The 12,867-nt window shown below is 48.0% G+C and overlaps 1 protein-coding gene across 1 annotated transcript in view; it reads left to right on the top strand.

Annotated features, from left to right (window-relative positions):
- The window catches only part of TBC1D2B (TBC1 domain family member 2B), a 34,397-nt gene extending 25,185 nt beyond the window's left edge, over positions 1 to 9,212 (top strand). Inside the window, exons 11-13 of the mRNA XM_053272562.1 lie at positions 609 to 794; positions 1,786 to 1,907; positions 5,017 to 9,212. Of these exons, the coding sequence (XP_053128537.1) occupies positions 609 to 794; positions 1,786 to 1,907; positions 5,017 to 5,212 (504 nt within the window). The 3' untranslated portion in view covers positions 5,213 to 9,212. The remainder of the gene's footprint in view (positions 1 to 608; positions 795 to 1,785; positions 1,908 to 5,016) is intronic.
- The last annotated feature ends 3,655 nt before the right edge of the window (positions 9,213 to 12,867 follow it).

The raw sequence follows: 12,867 nt of genomic DNA, 5'->3' as shown, positions 1-12,867 counted from the left end.
GCTTCCAGGCCTTAGACCCAAGGTGGTGCTTCCCTGAAGACTTGGCTGCTTCCCCCACCCCCAGTTAAATTTTTTATTTGGTTTGCAGGCCTTTTAGGGGAGATGTAGGGAAAACAGGCAGGCAGGATTCTGTCCATTTACTCAGCAAGAGGTCCTACCTTCTCATGCTTTGGCAAAGGAATGCAATGGAGATGATTTGAGGAACACCTGGAAGAAATTGTTGTTTGATCTTTTTACATTAAAGCTGCGTATTAAACTTTACTAAACTGCACACTTAAAAATAAACACATTTCGACTACTTGTATTGGTAGTGTGTGTTTGCTGTTTCATATTGACTTATGAAAGAGAGCCACGCCTCTTTCCCCTCCACCTCCCCAGTGAACACTTGGGTCCCCTTACCATAATATTTTTGGCTATGGGCCAGAGACTTGTATAGATGTTGCTTCTACGATTAGAAACTGCCTTTGGGTTTTGTGCCACTGCTCCAAGTGTTGAGAAGTGGCTCACCCACCTGCTTTTTGCAGCCCTTTCTGATGCTGCCCTGAAACCATAGTTGAGAGACAGCGGAGTGAAGCTTCTCTCTCTCTCTCTCTCTCTCTCATATTTAGGTAGACCAGAGAGTCTTCAAAGATCTGATGAGTGAGAAGCTTCCTCGGCTGCATGCTCACTTTGAGCAGTACAGAGTGGACTACTCACTCATCACCTTCAACTGGTTCCTCGTCGTGTTTGTAGACAGTGTGGTCAGCGACATCCTTTTCAAGATATGGGACTCCTTCCTCTACGAGGGGCCAAAGGTACGTGGGGGCAGCCTTGGGAGCTTCCTTGGGTCCATACCTGACCTGTCGGCACCAAGTTGCTATGGATCTTGCTAATCAAGTGGCCCAAACTTGGGCTGCAGTCTAGGTGGAAGTTCTCCTGCACAAGCCCCACCAAAGGAACTACTGTGCACAGCTCCCATTCATTTTGGTGTGGCTTGTGCCGGAGATCTTCCACCTAGACTGAGTCCTTGATCCCTAGCTGTTGTGGCTGAAATGTCTGATTAAAGACATAAATTGCATCTTCCAGTGTTAGTTTGTGACAGTCATCTTCACCTTCTTCAGAGATTGAGAACTTTTGAAAAGGTGGACCTCTGTTCCAAGGTCAGGCAAGGTTCTAATGCTTACAGGTGCAGGGACGGAGTAGGATTTTCAGTGGCTGGGGGATGAGGTGTGGGTGACCTGCACCTTGAAGGAGAGGAGAGCTGGTCTGGTGGTAGCAAGCATGACTTGTCCCCATAGCTAAGCAGGGTCTGCCCTGGTTGCATATGAATGGGAGACTTGATGTGTGAGCACTGCAAGATATTCCCCTCAGGGGATGAAGCTGCTCTGGGAAGAGCAGAAGGTTTCAAGTTCCCTCCTTGGTTTCTCCAAGATAGGGCTGAGAGAGATTCCTGCCTGCAACCTTGGATAAGCCGCTGCCAGTCTGTGAAGACAATACTAAGCTAGATAGACCAATGGTCTGACTCAGTATATGGCAGTTTCCTATGTGTCCTTCCTCGTGGATAACTAAAGCTGCAGGGAACTTCAAATGTTGTTCATACTCTTTGTAATGGTGGGACGGGGCTAGAGCATCCCGCTTTGCAGGCAGAAAGTCCCAGGTTCAATTCGTGGCAGCATCTCCACCCTGAAATCCTGAAGAGCTGCTGCCAATCAGTGGAGACAGTAATGAGCTCAGTAAACTATTGGTTTGACTCGAAGGCAACTTCCTAAATTCCTGTGTAACCTGATGTTTTGTCCCAACCTTTAGGTGATGTTTCGCTTTGCCTTGGCACTCTTTAAATACAAAGAGGAAGAGATCTTAAAACTGCAAGACTCAATGTCTATATTCAAGTACCTCAGATACTTTACCCGCACAGTCCTTGATGCTAGGTAAGGGCCCCGTGGGGCAAAGCTGCTTGCTTTTTGGGAGAGAGCGATTCTGTTTCCCTTGATCTCAAGGGCTCAGAGAACCAACTTTATGTGTTTGAAACTGGGAAGGAGTTTTGAAGTCTGGCGAACTTCAAACAGGCTTAAAAAGATGTACAGATTATAAACCGAGATAATAAATAGCAAAAAATGGGATGTGTTTATGTAAACAATGTGTATCCCACCCTTCAGTTCTACAGCTCCCGGGATGACTTCAAACACAAATTCTAGCAAGCAGCATATAAAACAGGGCAATCAATCAGCCTTTATTATGGTCAAAGACCAGCAGAAGAAAAACAATACGTAAAATACATAATACATAAAATAGTATACGATAATATACCATCCATGCAGATTTAACAGCTACTCCTAGATGCATCACTAAAATATAAAATATTATAAAATTTCTTGGCAGGATCTACAAGCTAGGACAACAGATTTGGCTACCTGTCATGTAATATCTGTTTATCATTTAAAAGAAATGAAATGTAAAATTCCTCTGAATGACTTAGAAAATGTTTTAGCAAAGGTGAAATTAACTTAATATGCAGGTCGCTATAAAGGATACAAGAGAGGAGAATGTGACCGATGAGGTGCCGAAAGGACAGGTATGCTCCGTAAAAGGGATCTTTTTGTACTTGCCCTCCGAAAGTGCCGATGGAAGGGGCTCTAGAAAAGGCCCTCCAGTATTTAAAACAATAGGACATGTTACAGCAATGTAGGACGAATGAAAGGCGCATCAGCATTAAAGCAGATCAAGCACCCCCAATAAATAAAAGGCCTTTGCCCAACTTTGGCAAGTGGTGAGAGTGTTAGCCCTTCTCAGGCACTCAGAAAACAGTGTCCTCCAGAGCAGGCTCTGAAGCCCCCTGCACTGATGTGCTCAGAAACTCCCCCCCCCACCCCACCCTGTCCACGGCTGGGGAAATACACACTGTTCTTGGACAGCTTCTTCCCATGGTCCGAGTGGCAGCTGAATAGTCCTGTCTGCTTTGTAGGGGGATGGGCAGCAGACACATCTTGTACTGTTTGTTCCATATTTGTTATGTTTTAAAAATGCACAAGCCACATCTCCAAATGCTGACAACCAATAATTAAAGCAATGCAGTGGGAACGGAAAAGATCAGTCTAAAAATGCCCAGCAGAATAAAAATTGGAGCCGCTCACTTTTCTGGAATAATTGTGCTGTTATGTTACTTCCTGTAGGCCGGGACAGAGGAGCACAGCCTGACCTCCTCCAATGACACTTGTTGGTGTAGCAAATTTCTTTGGAAGTCTCCCACTCCTGATTAATGCTGACGTGCTTTTGAGGTGCATTTCATAGTACTGGAGGACAGCACCCCCTGGCTAGTTGATTCAGCCAGACTAATGAGTGATGGGCCAGTCTACGAAGAGGTTCTTGAACTTGGGTCCCCAAATGTTGTTGTACTACAACTCCCATCTTTCCCAAAGGCTGTTGTGGCTGGAGATGATGGGAGTTGTAATCCAACAACATTTGGGGACCCAAGATTGAAAACCCCTGTCTTAATAAGCGTTCACTTCATGACTCTCATCTTTCCAGTCTTCCCTGTTTAAACTGAAAGCGTATGTTGTGATGCAGAGTGCAATGCTAAAAGGTGTTGAGCTACTTTACTGTGATAGATAGATATTGTATTACATTACTATCAGATAGACAATCATAATACAGTTTGTGGCAGACAATAAGAACCTACATCAAAGTAAGCATCTCTTTGCGTATTTTGCAAGCTATAAAGCAAAACTTAGCCACATTTAGAGAAATGAAATCATCATGATCAGACAGAAAGTGCTGCAGATAAAACACATCGGTATGGCCGGGATAATTTACTAAAAAGGGGGAGATAAAACTATTCCAGATATCCTTAAAAAGGGGCAATAAAGCAAAACGTGCAGTTTCAATGGTACCTGTGGCACAAGGGCATAGCCGAGTGGTATAAGGTATTTTTTCTTAAAAATAGGGAATGCATTAAAGCAAGCAAGGGTCAGTGCTCTCCTGAATTTTGATGATGTTGTTTTACTGTAATAGGATCATTAGCAGTTTGTTTATTTGAGCAGCTGTGTGATTTTGTGAAGTGTAAACAGTGAAAGAATTACAAGGAATTCCTGCAGGAGTTTATCTTCCTCATTAGCAAAATCAGGGGCAAAGCAAGGTTGGAAACCTCTGTGCCACAATAGAACTTCATCCTAAATTATTTTTAAAAAGGTTTTGTAAATTGTGGACGATGCAAGTCATTTAATGGTACTGGAGAAAGACATGCAGTTCTGGTAGCTCCAGGTCTTAACATTCACATCAATTTCAGAGGATGAATACAACTGAAGGAAGCCCGGGCGGGTGTGCAGCTGAGGGAGTCAGTCATGTGACTTGCCTCTGGGGGGGCCCCCAAGGCAGTGGGCCCCCAGACAACTGTCTCCCCTTGCCCTGTTATAGTTACGCCCCTGAGCGGAATGGAGTTGCACAGAAATATCAAGAAACTAAATGGAAGTCTAATTTTACATGTGAATTGACATATTTTTAAGAGAAAAGGGAGTCTTCCCCAGTTTCTTTTCTGATCGGATGGATGCATTGTTTCATTGTAAGCCAGGAAGACAGAATGACGAGAAACAGCTGGGACACGTGCCGTTGCTTGATCTGACTGAGCACTGCTTGATGAAAGCTTCATGCAGCTTCCTGTCTCCTGTGCTTTGCAGCTTAGAATCTACAGCTGATTCCACAGCCGACGGCTGCTAGAGTGTGTGGATCCTGCAGATCATGTGTTTGCTTAAGTTTAGGGTGGTCTGTGTGTGTGTGTATGAGAGAGAGAGCACATGCTGTGTTTGCCAAATTACCTAGCAGTGTCTGTTGCCTTCTGCTGAACAGCATGTCTGTGCATTGCAACCTCCCCTTTAGTGGAGTTGCACTGCTTGGCCTTATAAAAAAGGTTCCGTACACCTTTTTTGGCTCCATGAAAGCAGCAGTCCTGAAACCTCACAAGTTTGCCACCCAGATGCACTTGCATGGGAAGTCCCTTGTGGCAGGAAAAGAGCGAGTCGCCCTGACTGCTGTTCTCTCTTCCAGGAAACTTATCGGTATTGCTTTCGGTGACCTGAATCCCTTCCCGCTGCGCCAGATAAGGAACCGGAGGGCCTACCATCTGGAGAAAGTGCGCCTGGAGCTGGTGGAACTTGAAGCCATGCGGGAGGACTTCCTGCGGGAACGGGAAACCAACCCAGATAAAAGAGACCTTATTAGTGACGATGAAGAAGACGGTTGAGGGAGCCACCCGTGGGTCCAGCACTTCTTGGGCATGTGACCAAACTTAGGGAGTTGCCTCTCTTCCAGTAGGCGTCTTTCTGAATGAACGAATGGAACTGAATGTTAAATAAAGGCAACTGGAAATTTGCAGGACAGATTTCCAAACCTCAGCAGCACTTCATTGCAGAAATGGTTCTCTTTTTCTTGCCAAGAATCCAAAAAGTCCTTTTTCCACATAACATTTGTGCCACTGTGTAGGGAGCACTTAACGGCATTTTTTCCAGGCTTGCAGCTGTGCTGCCAGTTTTCCCCTTGAAGGGCCTGTGCAAGGAGCAATAGAGTCCCCACTTGTGAGCAATAGAGTCCCCACTGTGGCACACCTTGTTTCGGATGACTTTCTTCCCCCTCTCCTGCCATCGTTATACGGCGAAGAGTCTGTTAACTATTCCACTCGGAAGGAATTTTCCTTGTTGACTTTTGCTGTGCAGAAGCAAAAAATGGACACTTGAAGATTGTTCAGCTCATGTTTGTTTAAAAGCAGCACAAATGTTGCCAACTAATCAGGATATCTGTACACATCCTTCCAACAGGGGGAATGTGGAGAGAGTGCCTGGGACCAATCGGGAACCACTCTGACCTGTCAAGGGGCAAAGTACTCCTTGACATCATTCCAGCATCCAGTTTTTTTTGTGTTTTGGCAAAAGACTTTCACATGGCACTAAATGAGTACCGTGAGGAATCTAACTCGGCTGCCAGAATTTACCCTGGGCAGGCTTCTGAGGCAGGAAGTACTGCTGCTGTGACACCTGGGTGATGGGGAAAGCTGAAACCTCTCCTGGGCACAATGTGATTAAAGGCACAAGAGTTCTTTCTGACAAGCCAGCCCCTGGCTGAACTTGTCCAGTATTGCAAAGCATGGGCCTAGTAGCCCAGGGCCTCTCCAACTTGGGTCCCCAGATGCTGTTGCACTACAACTCCCATCATCCTCAGCCACAATGGCTTTAATGGCCTCCAGTGGGAGTCGCCGTCCAACCATGTCTGGGGGACCCGAGAGCCTCTGCAGTAGTTCCTTGCTCTGTCAGCAGGCACCTGTGCTGGCCAGGTGAGGGCAGCAGCCTCTCCAATCACCTCTGTGGAATCCTCACCCGATAACAGCTTACTGAGCAATTGTTCCTGGGCTGTTGGTGTTGACAGAAGGCCGTCTTTGGAACGGGTGGCAGCTCAAGCACGTTGTGCCAACTTAATTGTCTGCAAAAGTAGGCCCAATTTTGTGACGTCACCAAAGAACATGGAGTTGGTGAATCTTGGAAGTGTCTAACAGTTTGCATTCTATATTCTTCTGCTGCCTGCTTGAAGGAAAACACTTTTATTTTAGAAAACAGAGGAGTTTACAGTCACAGAGAGACTGGATTTCTGGAAGCAGTGGAGTCTCTTGTATTTGGTTTGCCCCTCTGTGAAAGCATTCCATGACGGTGTGCTCTGTTTCAGTGAAGCTTAATACCAGAGGCATTCCAGGAGGATTCCTCCCTATCCCATTATGTGATGTTTGCAAAAATTAGATGCCCTCAGATGCAGTTTGTGAACCTGGAGGAAGTGCAGGCAATCAGTTCATTTAGGGGTGGTGTGTTTACATTGCAGATGCGACCAACGTGCCTATGCCTCCTCCCTTCCCAGAGCAGTTCTCCAGAATTCCTTCCTTGAAGTATCTCCCTCCCCTCCCAAGTCATCTTGCTTTTCCGGGCACTCAAATGTTTGCTTGCTCTCCAAGTGGCTGCTGCCCAGACCCTTGCTCTGGAGAGCTGTTTCCTCCCAAGCGGCACTCTAAGTGGCCGCTGATTCTCAGCAGAGCCTCCCAGGCCGTTTGCGAAAGTGGCTTGCTGTGGGAGGGAGCTTCTCGGCACGTACACGAGCATTTGTAGGCATGTGAAGGGCTGTCTCTGGGATTGTGGCTGTGCTCTTTCTGATGCCTTCCGAAATGCATCCCCAGCACAGAAAGAGCTTGACCATGTGCTAGTGAACTGGCCTCCACATTGCTATTTGCCAGTTCACCTTAGCGGGAGCAGAGGCTGCTCTGAACTCTGGCACAGTTGGCTCCCGAAGACTGCAGTGCTGACAAAATGACCAGAACTATCCTCAGGGCCATACGTGGGGCCCAGCGTAGCTTGGATTAGAAGTTCACCAGGGTGAGCAGGATATGGATCCAGCCTGTACATTTGCATCAGTCTTGGCACTTTCTGCTTTTTAAAGTAAGTTTTCAGCACCTGCTTTCTTTACACCCGTTACCTTGCACTTGAATTGTAGTAAGGTCCCCTCCGCCCACATCTTGTATTCATGTTCTATACTCCTCATACATGTTCTGAGAAGTGTTAACTCACAGACAGAACCTTTTGGATGATCCCATGCTGTCGGTTTTCTGAACGAAGCTGGTCTCAAACCAGGTCTGGGATAGGAGGCTTCCGTCTGGCTCTGGTTTGTGGAAGGGCGTCCCTCTGTTGTCCTCTGAAATCGCTGTCGTTGGGCTGTTCACAACTGAACACTTGTTGCTTGAGGGTCCTGTCAGATGCAGACAACGATGGAGTGTTCTCTGGGGAAGCCGTGGTACTCCTCTTGCCAGAGGCTGTTCTGGGCACTCCCACAAAGCTGCCTCCTGTTGTGAGGCCGTTTCGTGTTTAACTAAGCTGTTAACACAACTGTTTAGTGTTGTGAGTCAAGTTTCCCAAGACAAGATTCGCTGGGAATGTTCAGCCAGTCCAATAATGAAAAGGGATCCGCTGCGTCCTCCTGCAAAGGAAGCGCGCTGGAATGCTCCTGTGAAAGGATCCCACGCATTCCCCACTTGGGAATTCCCCTTGCAGATGAGCAGCCCAGCTGACGTTTGGGCGGCAGCTTAGAAATCCAACCTGTGGGACCCTCCTGCGAGTCCAGAGTTCCATGGGGCAAATCCAAAGCACTGCCTGCCCCCCTGCAGTGGCAGAAAATATACAGGAGGAGGCGAGAAGATCTGAAAACTGAAGGATGACAGATCAGCACAAACGGTTGACCAACCCCACCCCACCCCACCCAAATGTGGAAGATCCTTTCACAGCTTTCCCAGGTCTCATTTATTGCAATGAGTGTTTCTACACTTTCTTTTTTTGTAAAGAATTTCAAAATGTGTTACATATTATATATGCAAATTATCTTATGCATGGTTTCTGTTAAGTATCGTATAACCTGCACCTTTTAGGTCGATAAGCCATTTGTGCGAAGTTCCAAGTTGCCCAGAGCCATTCTTCTGTCCCACGAGGCGATCCTGGGGCTCTGGCATGCACACCTCTCACTGAAATGGTGCAGTAAGTAGACACCTTCAGTTCGGGGGGGGGGGAGTGGAGGTCAGCGCCCCCCCCCCCCGCCCACCTTGTGGGACTACAACTTCCAGCCTCGCCAGCCACGTTGTGGTTGGAATGAAGGGAGGCCTTGGCCTACCACAGCTGGAGACGGCCCTGCTGTAGTGGTTGCAAAGAGCGACGCGCTACACACAAGCAAGGGTCACTGGCCACGATCCGCCTGGAGCTTCTCCTGTACAAGTCTCCCCAAAATGAAGTGTGCTCCGCTCTAGAGGGGCTTACACAGGAGACGGTCCCCACAGAGAGCCCCCCGTCCGACTACGGCGCTCAGGGAGCTCTTCTCTTGGATTCCCTTTTGAATCCTGGTCTCTGCGTTGGGCTCAGGAGTGCTTCATGGTTTGTGACGGCTGCTGGAGCAACAGGAAGCCTAAGTGAATTTGACAAACCAGTTTATAATGGTTTTTCTCTTAGGGAGAGATCAAAACCTGCCTCTTTTTCCTTAGCTTTGTGTGTACACACACATTAAACTCACAGAACTTTGTACAGCTCTTTATTCCTCACCTGGGAAGTGCAGAGGGTTGGAAATAACCAGGGACCTGTAGCACAGTGAAAGGGCCACACTCATGAATGTAACCTGTATTGTGCTGGAAATCCTTGTGAAATTGAAACCAATAAATCATTCCCTTTTTTGCATTTAGTCTGACTTTTTGTTGATGTGAGGTGGAGTGCTTGTGACGGAGGAAGGCCTCTCCCTTTTCCCAGGGCCTCTGGTTGGTGCAGTGGGGAAATGTTTGGCTAACAAGCAGAAGGCTGCCAGTTCGAATCCCCACTGCTACTATATCGGGCAGCAGCAATATAGGAAGATGCTGAAAGGCATCCTCTCATACTCCACGAAAGGAGGCAATGTTAAGCCCCTCCTGTATTCTACCAAAGACAACCCAGGGCTCTGTGGTCACCAGGAGTCGACACCGACTTGACAGCACACTTTACCTTTACCTGGTTTGGAGGCGGCTGGGGGTTTTCTTAGACTCCCATTCCCACAACAAGGTGAGCAAAGTGTGTCTATGGTTGCTGCTAGAAGAAACTGTTCCTGGCAGATGCATCGTGCGGCTGCTGGGAACTTTGGAAGGATTTGTGGAGGTGGTGAATAAGAACGTAAGAACAGCCCTGCTGGATCAGGCCCAAGGAGGCCCATCTAGTCCAGCATCCTGTTTCACACAGTGGCACACCAGATGCCTCTGGGAAGCCCACAGGCGGGAGTTGAGGGCATGCCTTCTCCTGCTGTTACTCCCCTGCAACTGGTACTCGGAGGCATCCTGCCTTGTAGGCTGGAGGTGGCCTATAGCCCTCTGACTAGTAGCCATTGATAGACCTCTCCTCCATGAGAGTTATCCAAACCCATCTTAAAGCCCTCCAGGTTTTTGGCTGTCACCACATCTTGGGGCAGAGAATTCCACAAGTTGATGTGTTGGGTGGAAAAGTACTTCCATTTGTTGGTCCTAAATTTCCTGGCAATCTCATGAGGTGATCCCTGGTTCTAGTATTATGTGAGAGGGAGAAGAATTTATCTCTATCCTTTTGCTGGGCAATGACTGAATAAACTTATATCTATCTATCTTCTCTCTATCCACTTTCTCCACGCCATGCATGATTTTATAGACCTCTATCATGTCTCCCCGCAGTTGTCTTTTTTCTAAACTAAATAGCCTCAGGTGTTGTAGTCTTGCCTCATAAGGAAGGTGAGGAGAGGAGGTTTAGGAGAGGAGAGCTGGTCTTGTGGTAGCAAGCATGACTTGTCCCCATAGCTAAGCAGGGTCCACCCTGGTTGCATATGAAAGGAAGACTAGAAGTGAGAGCACTGCAAGAGATTCCCCCCTTATGGGATGGAGCCACTCTGGGAAGAGCAGAAGGTTCCAAGTTCCCTCCCTGGCTTCTCCAAGATAGGACAAGATTTTTTTATTGAACCAACAAACTACCAACACATACAGTACGTTGCCTGAAAGAGATTCTTGCCTGCAACCTTGGAGAAGCCACTGCCAGTCTGTGAAGACAATACTGAGCAAGATAGACCAATGGTTTGACTCAGTATAGGGCAGTTTCCTATGTTCCTAAAGGTGCTCTAGGCGCCTGATCATCTGGGTTGCCCTCTTCTGCACCTTCTCCAGTTCAACAATGTCCTTTTTTATATGTGGTGACCAGAATTGTACGCAGTACTCCAGGTGTGGCCGCACCATAGTTTTGTATAAGGGCATTATAATATTGGCAGTTTTATTTTCAATTCCTTTCCTAATGATCCCTGGCATGGAAATGAATGCATATTTATTTCGATCACAGACCAAAGAAAGGAAGAAAAACTGCTGGGGGCAGAAAGAGGAGAGAACGGCCATCGTTTTGGTGTAAGGCTGAGATTGCTCACATATGAAGGATCTTTAGGAAGCAGGATCTTTCCTCGCACCAATTTGTAGATTGCTGGCTAGACGCTGCTGCTGCTGCTGCTTGAGGGAGTGGCTGGCTTGGGATGCATTCTGGGCTAGCAGCCTTGGAGAGCTCTGGGCTGGTGTGTCTGCCATTCCAGATCACGTGTGGACTAGGAGAATTGTGGCTTGTTAACTGAGTCGGCGTTCGTGGAGGGCCAAGCTGCAGGGGTGGTGTTTCTCTTCCGCCCGGCCCCTTACAAGCGGAGTAGTGTGAAGTTGCCTTGCGCGAACTCGGAGACCACCTTGGATCCCTCTAGTCCAGAAGGTGCCGCCGCTCCAACATGTCTCGGGCAGAGATCTTTCCCAGCCTTTGCTGCCAGAGAGGCTGCGCGTTGAACTGGAGGTTTTCTGCATACAGAGGCAGCTGCATGCCCTGTTGCTGAGCTGTGGCCTTTCTCCTCCGGATAGGGCCTGCCTCAGCTCATGAGCGGTTCAGGTTCCCGTGGGGGCATTAGAGAGAAGTATGCAGCGGGCAGGGTGGTGCTTCTGCTTGCTGTGAATGGCAAGGAAAGGGCCGAGGCTGAGCTGGGGAAAGGAGCCCCCTCCCTCTGGCATTCATCATGCGGCAAGTGCCCCGGTCAGCAGCAGGGATGCTGCTGGGGTGGGTGACGCATGCCAGAGCCGACTCCCGGGTGCTTTGGCAGCAGGCAGAGGGAATGGTCTGGGCCAGGAAATGGCGGGGCCCGTGGCCCCGGGGACTGCCTATCCTGTTCTGGGGAGCAGTTCATCCGCCAGCTGGAGGAGGGGTGCCCCCCGGCATGTGGGAAGCTCTCGGGGGGCAGAGGGCTGCAGTCACGGCCTGAACAGCTGTGTGAACCAAGAGGCTGCTCTGACCCCACAGCAGACAATCAGTGCTCGTTTCCTCTTCCTTCTCTGCTGTGCGGGACACAAAGTTACCTCCTATTTTAAGCATTTGGCTCGCTGCTTCGGGCCCTCGGCGCAGCTTGCTGTACCCTATGACAGGCTTGCAACAAGACTACGCAAGGATGTTCAACCAAAGCCTTAAGACCAAAATCCAGGATGTAGGACCAGCCGAAGTCTGGCTCATAGGATCACAAGCCCTTAAGGCAGGGGTCCCCAGACCATGTTGGACTACAGTTTCTATCAGTCAGAGGCCATTGTGGCTGCTGGGGATGATGGGAGGGGTAGTCCAACATCATCTGGAGATCAACCCCTGCCCTAGATAATGGCCCAAATAACACCTGACATGACATTAAGTAAAAACCGTTCTTTAAAACTTTTATGATCTGATTGACGGCTAATTGTATTGATTGATTGATTGATTATGTTGTGAACTGGTTAAAGTGGTAGATACAATAACTGATGGGCACTTCATGTAAGAGTGGGCTGTGAACAAAATAATACATTTAAAATGCCACGTGGATTCTGCTTTTTATGGCTATTTTATTGTTACATCAGAGTTCACTGTTCTCTTCTAGGATTTGTGTTCTCTCTCTACACACACACACACACACACACACACACACACACACACACACACACACACACACACACCCACTCTTTTGCAAAGAAAGATTGCAAGATAAATAACATGCAGGATCCAAAGTATGTGTGTCTGCCATCAGGATACCTCCTTTACCTATGAATCTCTTGTAAAACCTTTAAAAAAAAAAATCTTGCAAGATCTCTGTGGAGATGCAGAACATGCAGAGGCAGTGCCTTCCTCAGATGACAGAAGTAAATGAACTCAAGCCGCAATGAATGAGTCTTTAAGGTGCAAGAGGTCTCTTTGTTTTCCAGCGTAGTCTTGGACATCCTGGGCCACTTTGCGTGGTATCCTAAAGTACCTGGGCTGTTACTCACGTGTACGGACTTATGATGGCCACTGTGTTGGCAAGCAAAACTGTGGC

Source organism: Hemicordylus capensis, chromosome 10 (genome assembly GCF_027244095.1).
Source record: "Hemicordylus capensis ecotype Gifberg chromosome 10, rHemCap1.1.pri, whole genome shotgun sequence".
Lineage (NCBI taxonomy): Eukaryota > Metazoa > Chordata > Lepidosauria > Squamata > Cordylidae > Hemicordylus > Hemicordylus capensis.
This window is presented reverse-complemented; position numbering and strand designations above follow the sequence as displayed.